Source organism: Phyllostomus hastatus, unplaced genomic scaffold (genome assembly GCF_019186645.2).
Source record: "Phyllostomus hastatus isolate PE091 unplaced genomic scaffold, TTU_PhHast_1.1 phas_scaffold_317, whole genome shotgun sequence".
Classification (NCBI taxonomy): Eukaryota; Metazoa; Chordata; class Mammalia; order Chiroptera; family Phyllostomidae; genus Phyllostomus; species Phyllostomus hastatus.
In genome coordinates this window covers 11064509-11085819 of record NW_025334023.1, presented here as the reverse complement: position 1 = coordinate 11085819, position 21311 = coordinate 11064509, and the positions used below count along the sequence as shown (strand labels likewise).

Sequence of the window (21311 nt, the reverse complement as noted above, 5' to 3'; positions counted from 1 at the left end):
ATCACACTGGGGATTAGGGATTTAACAGATGAATTGGCAGGGGATAGGGGGCACAACCATTCAGTCCATAGCAGGTTTGGATCCCCCAGACAGAGGGATGAATTCCTTCTGATGATAGCACTGACTGTGTATTGAGCCAGGTGCTTTCAAATGTATGATTTCACTTAATCTTCACAAACCCCTCATAAGGAAACTAAGGATCAGAGCCAGCCACTGGCTGAACCCAGGTCTCCCTAGTAGTAAGACTAGATGGCCTCCCACTATACCAAGAATATACCAGGGGCCCTTGCCAACTAAGGAGTTCTTACTGTGTTCCAGACACCATGCTAAACAATTTTCTTGTACTATCCCATTTAACATTCACCATAATTTTCATATTTATATAGATATATAGATATAAATTATTGAGAGAAAGAGAAAGGAAGAGAGAAACATCCATCTGTTGTTTTACTTATTTATGAATTTATTGGTTGATTCTTGTATGTGCCCTGACTGGGGATCAATCCCACAACATTGGCACATTGGGACACCACCAACCAACTGAGCTACCTGGCTAGGGCCACCATAATTTTTTATCACGGTGTTAACATTCTAATTTAACAACATGAAACCTGAGATCCTAACAGAGCTAATAGGTGGTAGAGGCAAAATTCAAACCCAGGCTTATGATTTCAAAACTTGAACTCTTAGCATAGAATCTTTGTTTTCTGAGACTGCATAGCTTGTGAGTGGCCAAGCTGAGATTTTTTCCCACAGTCTTCTAATCCAAGTATCTATACATTGCCCCACAGTGACCGGTCACCTGGGCTCTCAGGTGACAGCTTGCAGCTAGCACTGCATAAGGGTTTACTCACCTAGCCTTCGCAGCAAGCCTGTGTCCAGCAACATGGATGGCATTTTAATTCTTCCTGCAACAGGGCCTTTTGGAGCACAGGCAAAGGAACACCCAGTGCCAAATGATGTTCCTACCGTCCAGTGCTCCAAGCCTGACTTCACTGTGTGTTTGGCCAGAACCTAAAAGTGCCAGATGGGAATTGGCTGAGAGGGCAGAGGAAGACAGTTGAACTCATTAAAACATGACCATTTGGTACTCTCTGGAGATGCTAGGTGTCAGAATTGATTGCTCAGATTTTGCCATCCAGTTCATATTTTCAGTATTTTGGTCAGTGACCAAATGAGGGAGGAGAGGATTATTTCTGCTTAAACAATCTAATTAATTGCTTGCCTCTCTTGAGTGTGTGAGAAGTACAACAGTCATTCTCATCACTACTCAGTCTACCTTTCCCCTAGGTAAAGAGTTATGGACCCTGATATCACCTATTTCTGCCAAAGGGGTCTTACTTAATGAAATAATTAGAGAAGGTGATGCCAAGTAACAAAGTAGTGAAATGATGAATGACTTTTTATCAGAAACATTTGTTGTTTGGGGAAGTCACTTAAACTCTCTGAGTCTCAGTTTTCACATTCAGGTCGAGAACCAGTAAGCTCCTTGAGGGTTCATTTATTCATTCATTTATTCAACAAGATTCATTAAGTACCTAGTATATTCCCAGCTCTATCTTAAGCCCTAGATCATTCCCTGGATCATTGTCTACATTTTAGATATTGTAGGTAAAGGGCTTAGAATAGCTTTAAAAAAAACAGATTCCAATACTTTTGTGCAGTTGCAAATGATGGAAATAAGGAAGGTAAATACCTTCCTTCAGATTTTGAGCTTTTGGTGCTCAAAAGAACACAGCATTATTTAGGGCCGTATATCCCAGCCCTCACTCTCATTTCAGCAATAAGCTATCCACATGCATCCCAACAAGCCCTAAAAGAGAGAACAGGACTGAAGGAAGTAAAGAAAAAAAGAGAAGCGGTAACTACTGCTACCAAGAAGGGGGTTTGCAGGGAACTCCAAGAGGCAAGAAATGTGGGCCTCAGTGATGAGAAAGCAAGACTGTGGTGGGGTTTCAGTGACGCAAAAAGACTGCTAGAGAGAAATCAGTTAAATACTAGGTATGACCCATTCAAAATACCGTGTTTTTTGAGAATTCTAATTGGATAAGGGAGATATGGAATGTCCTCAAACACTGTTTCTGAAACAGTGGATGTGGACAGTGACCAAAGTCAGCTGTTAGCAGGTGCACCTTCAGGCCCTATTTTTGCCACTTTCTAATTGAGTAAGCTTCAAGTCCCAGCCTTCCCAGCCATAAAATAGGGTTGGTAATGCCTATATCTCTTGGCTATTGTGGGGAACAAATGAGATGATATACATGTAAAGGAAATTTTTATTAATAATTATATGTTAAAGCTTCAGCCACCACTTGATAATCATTACTAATGAAACTTTCAACCCAAGTAGAAAACAAAACTTTCCAATTTCCTTCATGAGTGAACCATACCATGCCACCTATGTAGTAAGGCTTTAAAAATTGTTATTTACTTAGCCTATTGCCTGTTTGAAGATTAATAATGCACCATATCAAACATTCGTTTTGTGCACATGTGTTTATGTGTCTGCCTGTCTGTTCATCCACCTGACAACATTCTCTGCAACCCTTTTAAGAACTAAGGGATAGACCATTAATTCTTAAGAAATCTGAAAAGAATGGAGTTAAGACCCAGGGGCTGGGGGAAAATTAGAATACTGTGGCCAAACAATTCTTAGAATAGAATACTGAGTTGATCCTAATACTATACATGTTTGTGGTGCAGGTGAGTTCTGTGGGTTTATGCAGAATTTGCACAGCCTGGTCAAATAGGCATGCATTGTTTCTCTGCTACAGTCATTTTGGCAACATTTATTGAACTAGTCTTTTCCATAATTAGACTGGTTGATGCAACGAAGCCAGGAGAAAGTCAGGGCTATAACGGCAGTTTTAGAAAAAAATCCCAAGAAATGAATATGAATGAGCATTTGTTCTTGGATTAAAACTGAGAAAAGCTGAAGGAGCTCAGCAAAGGCATTTTCTCACTGAGCATCTTTCCAGTTGGCAGCTTACCTTATCTGCAGGGTCCTTGCTCTCCTCCCAACTGTCATACGTTGGGTGCAAGTAGAAACTCTCAGTGGAACATATTGCTTACTATCTGAGGTTAGATTTGAAAAGTTTTGTTCAGCTGTTTCCACTCAGATATTCTACTCTCACACTGAAACAAATATATTCTGGAACTCCATTCTGTAACTATAGAAACCCAGATTCTCACTGGGTTTCGGCTGGAAGCACAAAAGAGCTCACAGTTCATTATTAATCTATGAATAGCTTAGATCTCAGAAATCATTAAGTTTCTGTAAATTTAGGTATTTTCTCTCTATCTTTTTTCCCCATTTTTGAAATAAGAGCTAGCCATATTTATACAAAATGTCATGTTCAGACATTGCAGTGAACATTATTTTTATTGAATAGCTTGCTAGAACACACTGTGGAGTGGTATGTGGGCTTGCCCATCCTCAAGGGCCACAGAGCCTTGCATGTGCAATGCAAAATGAAGAAACGCAAGGAAATGAGAGAGTATGGGCCTGGAGATACAACTAAATGCTGTTATGGCCCAAAGGAAGAAATGATCGTGTCTCACTGGAGAGACTCAAAAACAAATTAAGGAGATATTTAAATTTCTACCTTTTTCTATTCGTCAATGCCAACCTTCAAACAAGGCACAAGTCCTAGAACTTTTATTTTACTAGTACTTCTCAAGCCCTTCTCTCTCCTCCACCTCATTACCATTTCTTGCCTAGATTATGGCAATATCTTCTAAATAGGCCTCCTGCTTCCAGCTGTCCCTTCTCTCCTCCAGTCTATCTTTCTCCTTCACCAGGGTCATTTACTTAAAATGCTGGTGTAACCCTAACCAGTGGGCTCAGTTGGTTGAATGTTGTCCTGTGAACAAAAAGGCTACAGATTTGATTACTGTAAGGTCAGGATGTAACAGAGTGCAGCCAAGAGGTGGGGCCCAAACAGGGATTTGTAATGGGGTCCAAAAGAGCTTGGAAATGATTGGCTCCACACCACAGGGCCACACCTGCCAGGAATGCTGGCATCTGTGACCAGTGGTGGGAGGAGCCAGAAATGAAGCTGCAGAGGAACCACGAGGCTTTGACACCTTGAAAGAGGGACCACCCGGCTTGGGTGAGAGTCAGGACCACTCGGCTTTGGAAGTGCTCCCTTTCGCCACATGGATGGTGACAGGAGCCTGAATCACGGACTTCTACTTCTTTCCTGAGACACAGTACCCCAGACTGAGCAGAAGGTGAAGGAAGGACTCTGTGCATTTGTGGGTATTCTAAAGAACTTTAGTTTGTATAACTTTTAAATAAATAGTAATTCCTTTCCTTTTCACCAATCTCTGGCATTGAGAGATGTCTTTCCTCGGCAGTGGGCAAAGAGAACCTTGTACGAGGGGGCAACCCCAGAGGAAAAAGGGGGTCTTTTATATTGTTCAGCCCTGCCCCCCATCCATTCTGTAACAAGGACACAAGCCTACATTGTGGGTTTGGTCCCAGTAGGGTATGTACAAGAGGCAACGAATAGATGTGTCTCTTTCACATTGATGTTTCCCTCTCTTGCACTCTCCGTTCCCCTCTCTCTAGAATCAATAATCATGTCCTCGGGTGAGGATAAAAGTAAAATATAAATAAATGAATAAATAGACTGCTAATCTATTCCATTACTTTCCTGTGTTATATCCTCTAATAACTCATGAGGTTCCCCAAGGAAAAAAAAACAAATCCTTAGTGTGGATGGATGATACCCTTTAGAAGCATGCCCTACCACCAGCCTCACACCCCCATCCTGTATGTACTGAGTATCAGAATCTTCCTACAATCTTAAGCTTATTTATAACCTCAGGTCATGGTGCATGTTGTTTCTCCTGTCTGGGAAATTCTATCTGAACTTTTCCTCCTGACAAACTTTCTCATCCTTCAAGCCTCATAAATTGACACCTCCTCCGAGAAGACCACCTCAATGCTTTCCACTTCTCTTCATCCTTCCATGAGATATACTTGTATGCTTCCACATTGCTATCAATAGTCCTATTGTGCAGCATTATTAGTCTTTATATTTATTACAGTCAAGCTTTTAAAATGTTTTTTCTTTGTTTCCCAGCTCCCTGCTTGATACAGGGTAGGCATTCAATAACTGACAAATAAATGACATGGCAGGTAAAATGATGAAATCTGCAGCAGAGTGATAGGACAAGGACACTGGGAAGAAGGAAAAATTCACAATTGTCTATAACATGTTTAGTTTTGAGGTGAAGGTAGTAAATTCCCTAGCATTCTTAAAGGGAAGGGAAGAAAAAGGAAACAAAAAGAAAAGGAGAGAAGAGGTGAGAAGTTCAGAGAAGAGGGAAGAAGTTTACTGAACCTCTACTTCAGGTGTTTAGGGGTTGTGATTTCTTGAAATAAATTTTTATTAATTTATTCAGGCATTTAAATGACAAATACTGTTTTTTCTCCCTTTTTGTTCCAAATACTGTTACTGTCAGTGCATGTAACATGGAAATTCCAAGGGATGAGTTAGTTAAAGATATTATACCAAGACTTTTTATACTGAACAAGGAAACAAATATTTTAGAACACATTTTATTTGAACTGTATCATAGGAAGAAGAGGTGTTCCTCATTTAATGAGGAACTTAATCATAAATGACTGGTCATGTGATAGAGTCTTTATTTTCAATTTCCTTTAGGGTGGAAAGAAAGGAGCGTGCCCGATTGAAGACCGTGAAGTTCAATGCAAAGCCTGGAGTGATTGATTCAAAAGGGGTAGGTACAAAATAATCAAAACATTAAAGTTCTCTTGGTTGCCATGGATTTAACTATAACATTTAGGCTTTCAGGAGCAAACAAATTATGAAGCTACCAGACAGTAGAGCACTGTTATAAATCTATTGCTAAAAGTAATGATGAGATTTCTGATGAAGTGGATTTTGGTAGATACGTTAAATCCGGGGGGTAAAGCTGCTAGCAGTCAGCAGAAATCATGTGTTGATGAAGGTGATATAATGACTATAATGAAGGAGAAAAAATACAATTTAGGTGTTTCAATTTTAAATTTTCTTTTCTCTTAAATGAAAATGTTCTAAAAGGATTTCATAAAAGATACCTGCTCATCATAAAATATGTCTAGTCTGTTACACATTATAAAGCTAAGACAGTAGTGATGGAAATATGCATATTCTAAGTGAATACATGGATTGTTGTGACAGACATAGAAGAGAATTAACAAATGAAATGTAGTTATCAAAATTAAAATATTTACTGGTATGCACGTGTATCTTTGTTATAACAGTTTTAATGATATAATTCACTACCATACAGTTCACCAATTTAATATGCATTCCAAAGGTTTTTTAGTATATTGAATTATGCAACTACCACCACAATGTTAGAACATCCTGTCACCCCATTAAGAGATCCTATAACTGTCACTTTCCATTTCCTCCAACTGCACCCTGACCCGCACCCAGCCCTATGCAGCTACTAATCTACTTTGTTGCTAGAGATTTGCATATTCTGGACATTTCATATAGATGGAATTATATATTATGTGGTCTTTTGTGACCTATGTCACTTTACATATGTTCTCAAAGTACACCTATGGTGTAGCATGTGTAAGTCCTTTTTTTTTAACTGCCAAATAATATTCCATTATGGATATACCTCTATTTAATTTATCTATTCATCAGTTGATTGATATTTGGATTGTTTCCACTTTTTGGCCATTATGAATCAATGCTGCTGTGAGCATTTGTGTATAGTTTTTTCTGTGGACATACACTTATTTCCATTTGGGATATACCTAGGAGTGGAATTGCTATGTCATATGATAACTCTATGTTTAACATTTGAAGAGCTGCCCAACTGTTTCTGAAGGAGTTGTACAATTTTACGTTCCTACCATCAGTGTATGAGAGTTCCACTTTCTCTACATCTTCCCCAGTACTTGTTACTATATGTCTTTCTGCATATAGCTGTCCTATTTGGTCTGAAGTGGTACATTACTATGGTTTTGATATGCATCTCTCTAATAATATTGGCATTGAGCATCTTTTCATGTGCTGATTGGCCATTTGTATATCTTCTTTGGAGAAATGCCTATTCAGATCATTTGCTCATTTTTAAATTGCATTATTTTGTTTTTATTGAGTTGTAGGGATTCCTTACATATTCTGAATATTAATCTCTTATCAAATATGTATTTTCCAAATATTTTATACCATTCTATGAGTTATCTTTCTACTCTCTTGATAATGGTCTCTGGTGCACAGAAGTTTTCAATTTTGATGAAGTCCAGTTTATCTATTCTTTCTTTTGTTCCTAAATTTGTGTTGTGTCATATTTAAGAAACCATTGCCTAATCCAAGGTCATGAAGATCTATGTTGACATTTTCTTCTGAGTTTCATAATTTTAGCTCTTACATTTAGTTATTTGATCCATTTTGAGTTAGTTTTTATATATGGTATGAGGTAGGGTTTCAGTTTCATTCTTCTACATGTGAACTATCTTCTTAATTGTGTTTTGGGATTTGTTCATTGCAAGTATATAGAATAATTATTTTGTATATCAATCTTATATTCTGCTACCTTGCTGAATACATTTATTAGTTCTAATAGTTTTCTTCAGTATATTTCTTAGGATTTTTTTTGTATACAAGATCATGTCATGTAAAAAGAGAGTTTTATCTTCCTTCTTTCCAATCCATCTGGATGACTCTTATTTCTTTGTCATGCCTGATTGCCCTGGCTAGAACCTACAGTACAATGTTGGATAGAAGAAGCAAGAGCAATCATCTTTGTCTTGTTCCTGATGTAAAGGGGAAAGCTTTTAGTCTGTTAAAAGCTCTTGAGGAGACAGGTCTATGTTGCACTTTGAATCTTCCAAGTTCTAGCTCTGTGTTTTGCACATGATTGGTGTTCAACAAACATTATTTGGTATATATTAAACTATATATATGAAACAAACAAGAGAGCTATCCTTAAATTTTCTACAAGAATCATTGGAAAATCCTATCCCTTTGTTTATAAGCAGGATTTATTTAAAAGGACATCATTAAGTATGATGTTATCTGTGGGTTTTACAGCTTTTTAAATTTACTTTAAATTATAATACTAATATCTTTTTGCTATATTATAAAATACCTTTGTCCCCTTCTCTCTTCCTATTTTCTTTCTGTTGGTCTCCTTTCCTTTATTTTTCTATTATAACAATTCTTGTCAGCATCAAAAAGAACTGCAAGTTATGGTCAATATATGTCAATATGAAAATAAGAAGAAAATCTACCATTTCTCAGTACTTTTGAGCCCCAAACCATAACACTGCCCTTTGTATTTTTAAGTATTAATAGAAAATTCATTGGGCAGTACATTCATTAACTTAATAACTTACTTTCCTCTACAACATTCAGATGGGAATTTATTTAAACATATGTTGTTACTCTGAAACAAAACATGAAAGCAGCCCTGACCAGTGTGGCTCGATTGGTTGGGTGTCATCCCACAAAGTGAAAGGTCACAGGTTCAATTTCTGATCAAGGTACATGCCTAGGTTGCAGATTCAGTCCTAGCTGGGGCATGTACAAGAGGTAACCAATGTTTCTCTCTCACATCAATGTTTCTCTCCCTCCCTTACTGCCTCTCTAAAAATAAATAAATAAAGATTTTTTTAAAAAATTGAAAGTATATGTCATCATGCATAAAGTCCTTTTAAATAAATCCTGCTTATAAACAAGGGAATAGGATTTTTCAGTGATTATTGTTGAAAATTTAAGGATAGCTTTTCTGTTTTATATACATAGTTTAATATATACCAAAGAATTTTTGTTTGAATATCTACCATGTACCAAACACAGAACTAGAACCTGTGAAAGATTCAAAGTATAACATAGGCCCTTCTCTTCAAGAGCTTATAACATCAATGAGAGCCCAGATGTCTTTTTGATAATCATATTTTTAAATACTATTAAGTATGCACCAATGCATACAATATAAATTCTAGGATTCAAATGACTACTGGAAAAGAAGTAGTGATCCTGTGGAAAGGGAAACCCTGGATTGAAAGCCAGGAGGGTTAAGTAACCACTGCCCCTTGGGCCTCATTAGTAAAATAATAACTTTGAAATACATCAGGTATGTCAGACAAGTTTCATCTCCTATGTAGACTGATTGATTGATAGCTTCTACCTGGAATAGTGTGTTGAAAATGGTGCTGAGGCCTCAGGCCATACATGACCTCAGCAGGGAAAAGAAGGTGCCATGATTGATTAGTCATGCCTAACACAGCACTGGGAATTGTTCTCTACTTGATGTGCCTGGATTCAACGGTTTGTTAAGATGCTCATCAGCTGTAATCCTTTATGAGTCAATAAATTCAGATGTAATGAACCAAAGTTTTCCAAATCCCCATAAGAACAATACCTCAGTGAGAAGACTCTTGTCCAAAAGTAGAAAGCAAAGGATAGTCAAGAGAAAGTGCCCTGAAGAAAGGGGAGACAAACTGTGCAGAGAGTTGGGCTCACAAGATGCCACTCAATTTGAGCCAAGGGCAAGGACCATAAAAATAAGTTACTGTCACAGAGGCTTCAGTCCCTGGTACCATGAAGTAAATTTAGCATAAACTATAGAGGATGACTCCTTGGAATGAGAAAAAAGATGGTATTTAAATAATCCTATCATTTGCTGGCATTTACAGAGCATTGTGTAATGTCGCCCAAGATCAGAGTGAAAGCCATGTTACTATTCTGAAGTAGCTTAGAATCAATTAGTATGTGTAAAGCAGGCTATGACAAGGGCTATGAGAATTCAAATTAATGGGCATGGGATGACCAGAGAGCACTTCACAGAAGCATTTAGATGTTAATTGACCTATCAGTGCTTGAATTACTTTTCCTGAACTATCCACTGATTTATAAAAAAAATTAAATGGTGTAAAATACCAGCACTGTGCTATGTGCTGTGTGGACCAGCAAAATAAATAAAAAGGCAAAGTCTCTCATCTCAGGGAGCTCACAAAGAAAAATAGAGGAAGTCAAATAATGACTACAATATCACTGGTGGTCCTAGTAAATTTAGAGAATTAACAATCTTCACTTTCAATATCAAGAGACAGAGCCTTGGGAAGATGAACTAATTTACCTAAGGTCACACAGCTAGTAGATGCAAGAGTCAGGTTTTAATTCAGATCATTTTGACAACAGAACATTTCCATTTCTTCACACTGTACCTTTTCTGTTAGATGACAGAAGAGGAAGAGAGTTACTAATTATTCCTTGGGTAGGAGAGGAGGCTTCAAAGAGAAGGTGTCATTTGAACAAGATCTTGAAATGTGAGTAAGAACTTGCCATGCATAGGAACAGTGTGAACATGAAGGTGGAAACTGTAGGCATGTTGGAGGAAGGCCGAGCAGATCAGGGACACCAGATGGGTGGTGTGCAGGGTGTGGTGGGAGTTTTAACAAATGGGCTGATTAAAAATGTCTGGAAGGTCAGGAAGCTTGCTTAGAAAGTCTGGCTATAAGCTTTGAAGCTTACTGAATTTTTAGAGTAGCCATGAGGAAATCGGAGGCCTTCCATTTGAAAGTACCTCTTTGCTACAAAGAAATGCCCAGAGTTTTTCTCCCTTCCATGTGCCTTCACAAAGTCTGTGTCTACACATGCAAAACAAGTGGAGAATTGTGTCGGTAACCCAGATAATGCCATCCTTCCCCTACAGTCCAAATGGTCATCTGTTTGGACATGTGTCTTTGAGAACCATCACCATTCCCCAGATCTCACTCCTAAGTTCCTCATGAGTGTCCATTCAAACTAGCCTGTGATGAAAACTTAATTACCCCTTTAATTTCCTTCTTTGCTCTTCTAACTCTGAATCAGTCATTCTATTAATACTTATTAAGACATTTAGGAAATTGTATGATCTTCAGAAAAAAAAATCAGGATTTAGTGACTTGTGCTAAATTTTGCTTGATTTTTATATAAAAATCATTACAATTTAAGGAAGGAAATATATGTTGGAGAGAGTATGAGAGAGCTATCAATATCCTTACTAAATGTCAGCAGTATGCAGTATGTATGTGTCCTCTTTGTATTATAAATCCTTTCTAAAGTCAGGTAGGCTGTAAATAAATAACTAACCTGTTTACCCACAGGCTGGTACAAAACAGGTGATAAATGTTATTCAAAGTAGTTGAAGTGTTCATTGTAAAAACCCAGACAGCTTACATACCTCTGTTAATCACCACAACAAAATTCAAAGTAAAATTTTTTATTCCCTCTTTATATATTTAAAGAAACTGAGGCTTAGAGAGATGAAGAAATCTGAACCTGTGTGTGATCCCAAAACCTATTATCTGTTCACTATAGCATGCTCTCTTCCTTATTAAACCCATGACAAACCTGTGCTTTTTAAGAAAAATAAAGAAGTAAATTGAGTTGGGGTTAGCTTTGTCAAAAGCTAAGGCATAAACTTAAATATATGCCTGAGAGGAGGAAGATGATCTATTTTTCTGACTGAGACCATTTCTGCAGGGAGCATGAGCTACACACTTTCTCTACTGTGGTCTATCAGAACAAATGAGAGGACAAGTCTTGGCAAACATGTTCATTCAGTTATCCAGTAAACCTTTACTAAGTGCTGATACTAGGCAGCTTGCTAGGCAATATGGACCAAGACAAATAAGTCTTGGTAATTGCTGTGAAGGAACAGGGATTCCAGGGGAAAGAATGAGTCCCTGTAGACAGGAAGGTATTCACCAGACAAGAGAGACAGGAAACTTGCTTTGAAGTTCAGAGGTAGAGAAGATAATGTCATGGAAGCTAAAGGATTTTGAATTGATGGGCCTTGAAAGATTAGTGGAATTTGCAAGTGTGGGTGGTGGGGTAGGAATAGGATACAGGATATGTAGATAATAAAGCAGGGTTTACTTTCATTGCAAGCAACAGCGTATGAAGAAGAATAAAAGGACTCAAGACTGGAAAGTTAGACTCAAGTCAGTTCTGGTGCCTTACATTTTCTGCCACACTTGTACTTTATCGTATAGACAGTGAAGAATTTGGAGGGTTGTGACCCATCCAGACCCATTGATTCCCTCTGGGCTTGCACCCTGAATGTACCTGTATCATCACCCAAATGTCACTCCCAGACAAAGGCCCCAAATCACTCATCTTTGTGCCCCTAGTACCTAGCATGTTATCTACCAGACACATACTGGCCATGCAATTCATTCTCTTTAGAAGAAAGAGAAGTGAGTGATCAAAAGTAGGTTTCCAAAAAATCAATCTGGCAAGTGTGGCTTGTGGCAGATTGGTGAAGTTGGAGACTAACAGTGGGAGATGTTTGAGAAAGCTATTGTAGTATTTAGGGTATGAGATTCTGAAAATCTGAACTATAAATAGCAGCATAGGGATAGGAAAATGAGAAACTGTTGCTAAAGAAATTGGGGAGGACTGTCACTCTTGAACATTTGACCTAATGGTTCCTAATAATATTTTGTTTCTTTTTCCAAAGCCTGAGCTCCCTTTAAGAGGGGATGTTGACAGCAAGAGAGGGCATGGGCAGAGATAAAGTATGGTGATGGGGGCATGGCAGTCTCCCCAAATCAAACTGGAGCTGGCATGAGAAATCTTAGTTCTATTTCACAGAGTCTTGGAAATTCCCCGATGGCCATTGACTCCTACTATGTCATTTTCAGATGAAGAAACTGAGAATCATTTCTCTCACACCCTGCTTGTTTGGGATACACAAACAGCGGGTAGCAGAGTCTGCCACTGTACCATGTATCAAAAGTGATTAGACAGTCACTGTTTTGTTAGCAAGATAAGAATTATGCTTGCTTCACTATGAGTTGTTGGAGTTGCTTTTGTAACAGCTCCAAAGTGACATTTGGGATTTCAAGGGAAAGTCATTACTGCCCTGAAAAGAAATCCCCTTGATAGAGCTAGTCTTTGGATGGCCCAAGCCTAGCAAAGAGCTCAAATGTCCAGAGGTGACCTAGAGATTCAGGGTGGAAGGAAAGCCCCACTCCACTCCATAGGCATCAGGGAGACAGCATTTCCACTCAGAGTTCATCAACTCAGAAAAGACTCTTCCTCTGTGTTATTATTACTTCCCTACTCTAGGCCTTCTAACAGTGTCCTAACTGGTCTCCCTGGCTGTGGTCTTTCTCTCCAATTCTTTCTCCATATTGCATGCAGTGTGGCTTTAACCAGGTCTTGTCCAGGGAATTCTGGAGTATTGTTAGCCCAGACTGGCGATGGCTTCTAACTCATTACATTTTCTTTTCAATGTGATAATCACATCTGTCCAAACCTTAAGCTCCCTGCCCACTGAGAAGTATGTGAGCAGCAAACTGAGAATTCTCTGATAAAGATGTGCTAGTGGCTTCTCTGCCGATGGTGCTCAGAGGGACCTGTAATTGAGCTTCCTTCTCTAATATATGTAAGAAGAATCCCCATCTGAAACCCAAAAGCCAACTGAAGTCAGTTAACGTTTTTGAATGACTAAATATAAATTATTTCATTTATTTCCCCATAGAGTATTTATTTGTCAAATTACTGAAGAAACTGCTTGTTTGTGGAAAGCAATGGAGAATAAATCATGTTCCTCATATATTTCTTGCATACTCATTCTTGGCAGTCATCTCTCTCCTAAGTCCAAAAAGTACTGTTGTGGAAACTACCAAATTGAACTGAAATCTTATATACCAAGTTTAGTGTACTTTATAACTGACAAAATCTGTCTACTACACACACACACACACACCCATTTTTACAATGTGATTTAGTTTATAAAAGCTTTTCTATCTTCTCTAGCTTAATTTTATTTTTAAGACACTTTTTTTGCTTTTTATATTAACACTTGAATGTTTGGTCAACCTCATCATTGGGAGGAAAAATTACAAAAGTTGTAAAATTGAATAAATACCTTTCATATCCAATGTTATTTTCATTGCTCAATCAAGCTAAATCTTTCATTTAGTTAATGTTGGCAGGAATATGGTAAATTGAAACAATAAAATCCTCACTCATTGTTCTCTCCCCCTCTCTAATGTTTTCAGTTGTTTGGGCTTCTATTTAAGAGACATGTGTTGAGGCCATACTACATGCCAGGTACCGGTTGAAACAATGGAAGAACATCATGAATAAGACATGGCTCCAGCTTTTTGGGATCATAAAATATTCTGTGGAGATAAACATGTTAGGAAATAAGAATCTAGAAGGCACTGAGTGAGAAGTGAGCCCAACGTACTATTTAAACCAAGACCTCGAATACTTAAGTCTCTCTTGGAGTTCATAAGAAAGTTCCTAGAAGAGATAACATCCATAGTGAGGCTTAAAGGACAAGTAAAATCTAACCAGGTGTAAAAGGATATTGAGAATGGTGTAGAGGGGACAGTGTGTAAAACCAGGAAACAGTCCTGTGTGCTCTGGGAAGCAAAAAATGTTTAATGTTAAAAAGCAAAAGCATCAGTATAGAGCTGCCCAAGTCAGCAGAGAAGACAGAGGGGCATTGTGAGGGAGATCATGGCGCCAGTGGAGAGCCTTTGCTGGATTTAGCAGAGGATAGGATTTTAGCAGATTGCTCTGCTTCTGTGTGGATGAAATTTCCAAAAGAAAGCAACCCTAGAAAGCAAGAGTCTACTTCAATAATGCGGGTGAGTGAGACATGGAGAAGGCCAGGCCTAGAGCCATGGAATAACTATAGAGGGGAAGAAGAGACGAGGAATATTCACTAGGAGAAGAATTGGTTAGATAGATAGATAGATAGATAGATAGATAGATAGATAGATAGATAGATAGATAGATAGCTTGGAACACCTATATTAATATCAGCTGATTCTCTTATTTAAGTTGTCTACCATGCTTTTTCTCCCCCTAGTGGACTCAACCTCCCACATCAAGAAAAGGGGACCATAGTATTTGAATGCCTAAGAGTCTGATGCTTAAGTTTTTAAGAATGTTGCCCATAATGTTGAACATGTCTGTTAAAGAACAAAAGAAAAACTAGTTGCCTCAGACTATTTTTACGAGAAGTTGTAAACATGTTTTTGATACAAAGCAGTATAAGGTACTTAAGGTTATTTTATTCTGAAGTTATTTAAATTCACCGTGATTTTGACCACTGCAGATTCTTTACGTGGGATAATAATATATGTTTTGAGGTAAAATACAATTTACACTTTTTCTTAAAAGACATAAATGTAGGTTTCTATATTAAGCATATTTTGTGACTACTGCTGTTAAGATTGATTTGTTTAGATATTAAATGCTTTAAGCTATTTTACCTTTAAAAAAAATTAAAATAAAATAAAATGGGGATGCCCAGTTCACCCCCAGTCCTGTGGAATCAAGGTCCCTGTAGGTGGTGGTGGGAGAGCTGCATTTGAACAGGCCCCCCAGAAATTTCTTTAGGCTTGCCAATATTTGAGGTACAGAGACATAGCTGAATGGTTTGATTTCAAACAGAATGACCAACTTCTAACAGTTATAATAACATATCTAAGCCTCAATTGCCTTATGTAAAAATAGAAATCATACTAAAAAAGAAAATATATATACCCATAAGTACCTAGAAATACTAGTCTGTGTCTTTCCCACCCCTACCTACATGAACACACATCTCAAACTCTCCCACCTTCAAAAGGCTACAATGAGCAGCTTCCTGAAAGTTCTCTTTTCTTTAGGCTCCAAATCACCTTTGCACAGAGCGAGAGGAAGGGAGAGTTGCTGCAAGTTTGCCCTGCATCCACTTGCACACGGTTGTTTCTGACCACGTGCTTGCCAACTTTGAGGTTGTCAGGAAGGTGGAGGTGGCAACAGGATTGATCCCAGTCCCCAACTCCATGCCTTTGGCTAGAAACTGGGATTATTCCTGAGTTCTCTGCCATACAGTGTAACTACCTGAGGGAAATTCCAGAACAGACTTGATCAGCACTTACTGCATTGGAGAACCACTCCATTGCATTCAATATGGCAGTGTCTCTGAACATCTGTAGATTGCTCTATTTTCAACAGGCTATTTTAATAGGCATTGCCCATTTGCTTCTTACAATAGCCTTGTGGGCTAAGTATTCCCAATATACCCATTTTACAGATGAGAAAAACTGAAGCTTAGAAAGAATAAGTAAGTTACCTAAACTCATAGAGCTGGTAAGTGGCAGGTCCGGGCCCTGCATAATGATGACATATTATTGTGTGAGCAAAGTAGAATAATTAATTCTTTAAGGCATTTTTATGTATGAACTAATTCTAGACATTATTAGCATAACTAATTCTACCTGTTCAGTTAGTGATGCTAGGGCTAAAGTAATATAAATAGGAGATGTATAATTTGTGGTTATATAAATAATGAATAAAGTTTCATCAAATGAGAACACTGAGCTTTTCTTCAATTTTCTTCCTGCTATTAACTTAGACTGTTAAGTATTATTCAGAAAATTTGGCTCAAACCCATTTCTACTTTGACAGTTATTCATGAATAAATTCTGATTCACCGCAGGGCTTCCTTTAACCTGACTCTTTAAGGTAAAAGGCTCAGAGTCATGCCTTAGAGTTTACATGTTTTACTCTGAAAGTCTTTAACTAGCTTAAAGCTTAAACATCAATCCTGAAAGACAAAGATGCATAAGCAACTGTCCAATTATCTGACTTCCTCACTACCATAATTATAGCCAGACTCTTAGCAAGCAAAAAGAGTACATCTTACCTTTTAACTCCTGTTCCATGTGTTTATACGTAGGCAGAAAGCCTTTTTTTCTAATGACAGATCATGTAATGTCTGAAAAGTCAATAACTTCTAATATGCTCCTAACATTTATAAAAATATCTAATTATCTTGTCTTTTCTTTTAAAAAGAAATAAGCTCTGAAGTTAGATTTCTGAATTCACTCTTAGCTTTCCTAACTATATGGTCTGGAGCCAGCAGCTTCTTTCTGAGGCTGATTTTCAACTGTAATAATAAAATCTAGAGAGTAGATGCAGGTCCCTTGCAGGCAGGGAATATGACTTATCTAGGGCCTAACATAGTTTGTGGCATTCAACCAATATATATTGAGTTAAATAATATGAGAATAAAGGAGGCTATGTGTTTGGAGAAAGTATGCACATTAGAAGGTACAGCCCACATGTTATTATGCAGTCACTTATAAATGGAGAACTGAACTATTTATTGTTGCCTTTAGAGGGAGATTCTCTTGATCTGAGTGCTATTTCCTTTCATGTAAATAAATAGAAGCTGGGTTTCCCCGACATACAGGATGCGACCCTGGTCACTGAGGGGAGAGACATCTGAGGCCCACCTCTGCCACGCCAGAGCTTGCCCCCTGCTGTGAGCACACATGCAGAGCATGCGCATGCACAGCACTATAGTACAGTACATATGGCATGGCGAAAAGTGTAGTGAGAGATGCACAGAGTCATAATAGAGATTCAAAGAGGAGAGAGGGCCCACTATGAGGGAGAACAATTAAGAAATGGTTCCAAGAAGAGGTAGCATTAAAGCTAAGCCTGTAAGGATTAAGATTTCAACAGCTATAGAATAAGTGCACTTCACACTTAGACAATAGTAGTAGAAGCAAAAGTAAAGGAAGAGAGGATGTCTGGCGACCAGCACGTATTGCATTTGACTGAAACATAGAACATGTAAGGAGCCAGTGGAGGAAGAGGGCTAGAAATGTGGCTTGAGGTCCAATAATAGGTGGCTTTGAGTATTTCTTTAAGAAGTTTGAGAAGGCTATTCTTTAGGCCCTGGAGAACCCTTAAAAGTTATTTGGACAGAGTAGTGATGTTTATGAGTGAAGTCATTGACTCTTGTTGCTAAGAAGATGGATGGTGGGTATCTGGCAGAGACTGGAGTAGAGAGGCTAACTGGGGGGCATTACAAGGACTCCTGTCACAAAGGATGCATCATAAAGTGCCTTGAAGGATGGCTAAAGATGACAATGTCATTTAGTAGTAGGGAATGTTGAAAATGTTACCCATGAACGTGAGGAGGAGGATGAATGTGTACTACCCATATTTTGCTGTGTATATTGTGCACTTTTTGCCCAACTTTTTGAGGGAAAAATAAGGATGCACATTATACATGGGTATAATGATTACATACGATGGGTAAAATAATCTCATGTATAATGCACACAAAAATATCAGTGTGTCTTATACATGGCAAAATATAGTAATTGGTAGACAAAAGGGTTAAAAGCAAATCATGCAAAGTAACTGTGCCCACTATGACACAGTGACAGTGGGAGACAGTGGGAGAATGAACTTGGCGGAGCTGAGACTAGAAATTAAAATTGTGTGTATGCTTGTAAGCCCATCTTCAGCCATTTATCTCCCCAACCCCACCTCAATACGTTTGCCTTACCTGCCAGTTGAAGTCTCCAGCATTAGGTAATTGCTATGTGCTGTTAGAAACTGACATCAATTTATGTGTGACACTAAAAAAAAAAAAAAACAGCAGCACTGGATTAACCTGAAAACCAACCTAGAACAGAATCGATAAAACTGTCACAAAAATAAACTTTTTTAAAAAATGAAGCCAATTGTAAACACATTGCTAGGTGAAAAGCAAAAAGGTAGTTATGATGGATTGAGTCCTGTACATTGAAGAGATTCTTTGTGAGTGCTAGTAATAAGTCCTCACACTTGCAGAGCACTTAGGTGCATTTTCCATTTCGTAGATGCAGAGGCAGGGCCAGAGGAAATGAGGGACCTACCCACAGTCACAGAGCCGAGTGCAATCCTTTGGAGATACAGGAATATAGTTTCATTTATTTAGCAAAGTTTTACAGGGTGTCTTTCATGTCCAGAACTATGCTAGGGCTTGGGGAAACAGATGCATGAGTCTGTTCACCTTTGCACTTGGCATACACCATCGGTCTAGGAAAGATCTGGACTTTCTTGGAGGTTGGCAGTGAAGAGACCTAGTGCTGCCATCCTAGCTATAGCGTTGGTGTGTCAGCTGAGACAGGCCAATCACTCCTCTGTAAAATAGGACTAGAAAGGGGGATGCAGTATACTTGCTTCATTAAAATGTAAGATAAACTAACATAAAGAGACCTAGGATAAAGGCTATTAAGTAAAATCAAAATTACACATCTCAAGAAAAACATCCATGTGTAGCTCACACACCTATCAATCATAACCTACCATGAACCTACCACCTTACATGAAGGTATGAAACAATGAAAAGCATTTGATGACTATGGATTTTATCACATTCTGTATACTTGAAGTTCATGAAGGAAAAGGGGGAAAATAACTCCATGCAGCAAGGATGATTGGTATATGTAGATAGCAATGGGGGAGCTATGGGAAACAGCCTTTGGGAGTAGTGATGACTTGTAATGCAAACAGTTTCCATTTATTTACAGAGTTCTGGGAATTTGGGTGACACAAATACAAAGTGAGAGTTTTCCCAGTGGCTGCCTCAAATTTATTGCAAACGCTTGTCAGTATAAGTTAGAGCCTATCTCACTGGAAAAGAAACAAAGAGCTCACAAATATGCTCTTTGCCTTTCCTGTTTTGACGTCATGAATATTTGTAAAGATTACACTACCACTTGTTGAAACTAGTGTTTGAGCATTCTTGATCCAAATGACTGTTTTTCCTGGAAGGCCCCAAGAAGCCCCTATTTCTCTCTGTAATTGGCGGGCTCTCACCTGTCAAGGAGAATTACCATTTTAATGAGTCTGGAGCTTGTGAGCAGTGTGAATGTGGCTCTGCACTCCTCATTCATGGACAAGGCATTCTGTGAACACCTCCCTGGCCCTAGGCCTTCACAGAGGTGGAGTGCTGGGAGCTCAAGCCCAAATTGCAGTTTAAAAAAACAAACAAACACAAATGTATTATTGCTACTCAGTGGTGTTCTGCTAAAGGCGAGGAGCTCTCTTTCCCCCCGACTGACCCCAAGGGCTGGCTGAGCTCCTCTGTTGACCCCTGTAACAGGCGGAGTTCCCATTTCGTAAAGAAGAGATTTGACTTTGATTGGTAAGTCTGAAATGTGATAACAATAGAACTAACATTTATAAGTCAGGTATTTTCCTAAGTAGACTATGAGGATTTTTCTCATTAAATCCTCATAACAAGCCTACTAGGTGAGGACTATGTAGGAAACTCTTTTCAAAAAAAAAAAAAACAAAAAAACCACCGTTCCAATCTCCCCCAGTGTTGACTGAACTTCCTGTGATGATGGCCACTAAACACATACACATAAAATTAGGTGCAAATCCCTTATGCTTACAGCACTTATCACCTATAAAGTTGAAATAATTTTATAAATTAAATGCCATCTATATTTAGTGTTTATGTATTATAGCCACAAAGTTAATGTGGCCCTTAACTGTTACAGAACAAACAAGGGGGGCCTGGGACGATATACTATTATTGAAAGAAGCCCCCAGGTCCATTATGTCCGCCGCCAGAGGAAAGACGTCTCTCAATGCCAGAGATTTGTGAAAAGGAAAGGAAACGTTTATTTAATGCTCTACAAACTTAAAGTAGGGACCTAAGGTCTTCACCAAAAATCCTAAAGTCCCTTAAAGCACCCACAAACAGACACAATCCTTCCTTCCTTCCCCCTTTGCCCAGTCCAGAATACCATATCTCCTAAAGCTGTGGGGGTCCCTACTCTGGCAAAGGCATGTGGTCCTCTCTCCCCAGACCACGGGAGTCCCCACTCTGCCAGAACTGCGTGGTTCTCCCTCTCAGGGCTGCGGGAGTCTCCACTCCATCAAGGCCGTGTGGTTCTCTCTTGCAGGGCTGCGCCCCATAGAGCCCTTAGGGGCTGTTGAGTGAATAGTTGTGGACCTCAGTTATCACATTACAGCTGCTTTCTCCTCTGCAGCTGAATCTGCACTTGGTTGTCCTTGCCTGCCTCAGTACATGAGGCTCAGCTGTAGCCTGTTGGCAATGCCTATAGATAATCTGCTTGGAACAGCACAGCCGATCTCCCTCCAGGCCCTATCCAAATTGAATTTGCTGTTTTTAATTTACTGCAGGCTAAGAAACCCAAGAAACAAGATTTTCCCTTCCATTTAATAGTAAGTAGGCTCTTTCCTGTAATGAAAAGTGAGGAAGACTTTGATGGGTCTTTGATGGGGGAAGATTTTGTGACTTCCCTGTCAACTGCAAAATTCTCCTTCAGGATTTATAATTCAAACACTTGAAGTTGCTGATTAAATAATAATGAATGATTTTTGAACTCTACATGTAATTTCTGTAGAAAAATTTATACTGCTCATTTATTGCTTGACCATTTCTCACACAGAACACTCAGTAGTAACCCTATGTAACTGAGGGTTTCCTTACAGTGCAAGCCAGAGCACCCCTGGAGT

At 38.7% G+C, this 21311-nt stretch overlaps 1 protein-coding gene across 17 annotated transcripts in view; it reads left to right on the top strand.

The window, feature by feature from the left end:
* The window catches only part of DLG2 (discs large MAGUK scaffold protein 2), a 1902487-nt gene that overhangs the window by 1834361 nt on the left and 46815 nt on the right, over positions 1–21311 (top strand). For all 17 annotated transcript variants that reach the window (XM_045817849.1, XM_045817836.1, XM_045817835.1 and 14 more), the window contains one exon: positions 5673–5748. In XM_045817849.1, the coding sequence (XP_045673805.1) occupies positions 5673–5748 (76 nt within the window). The remainder of the gene's footprint in view (positions 1–5672; positions 5749–21311) is intronic.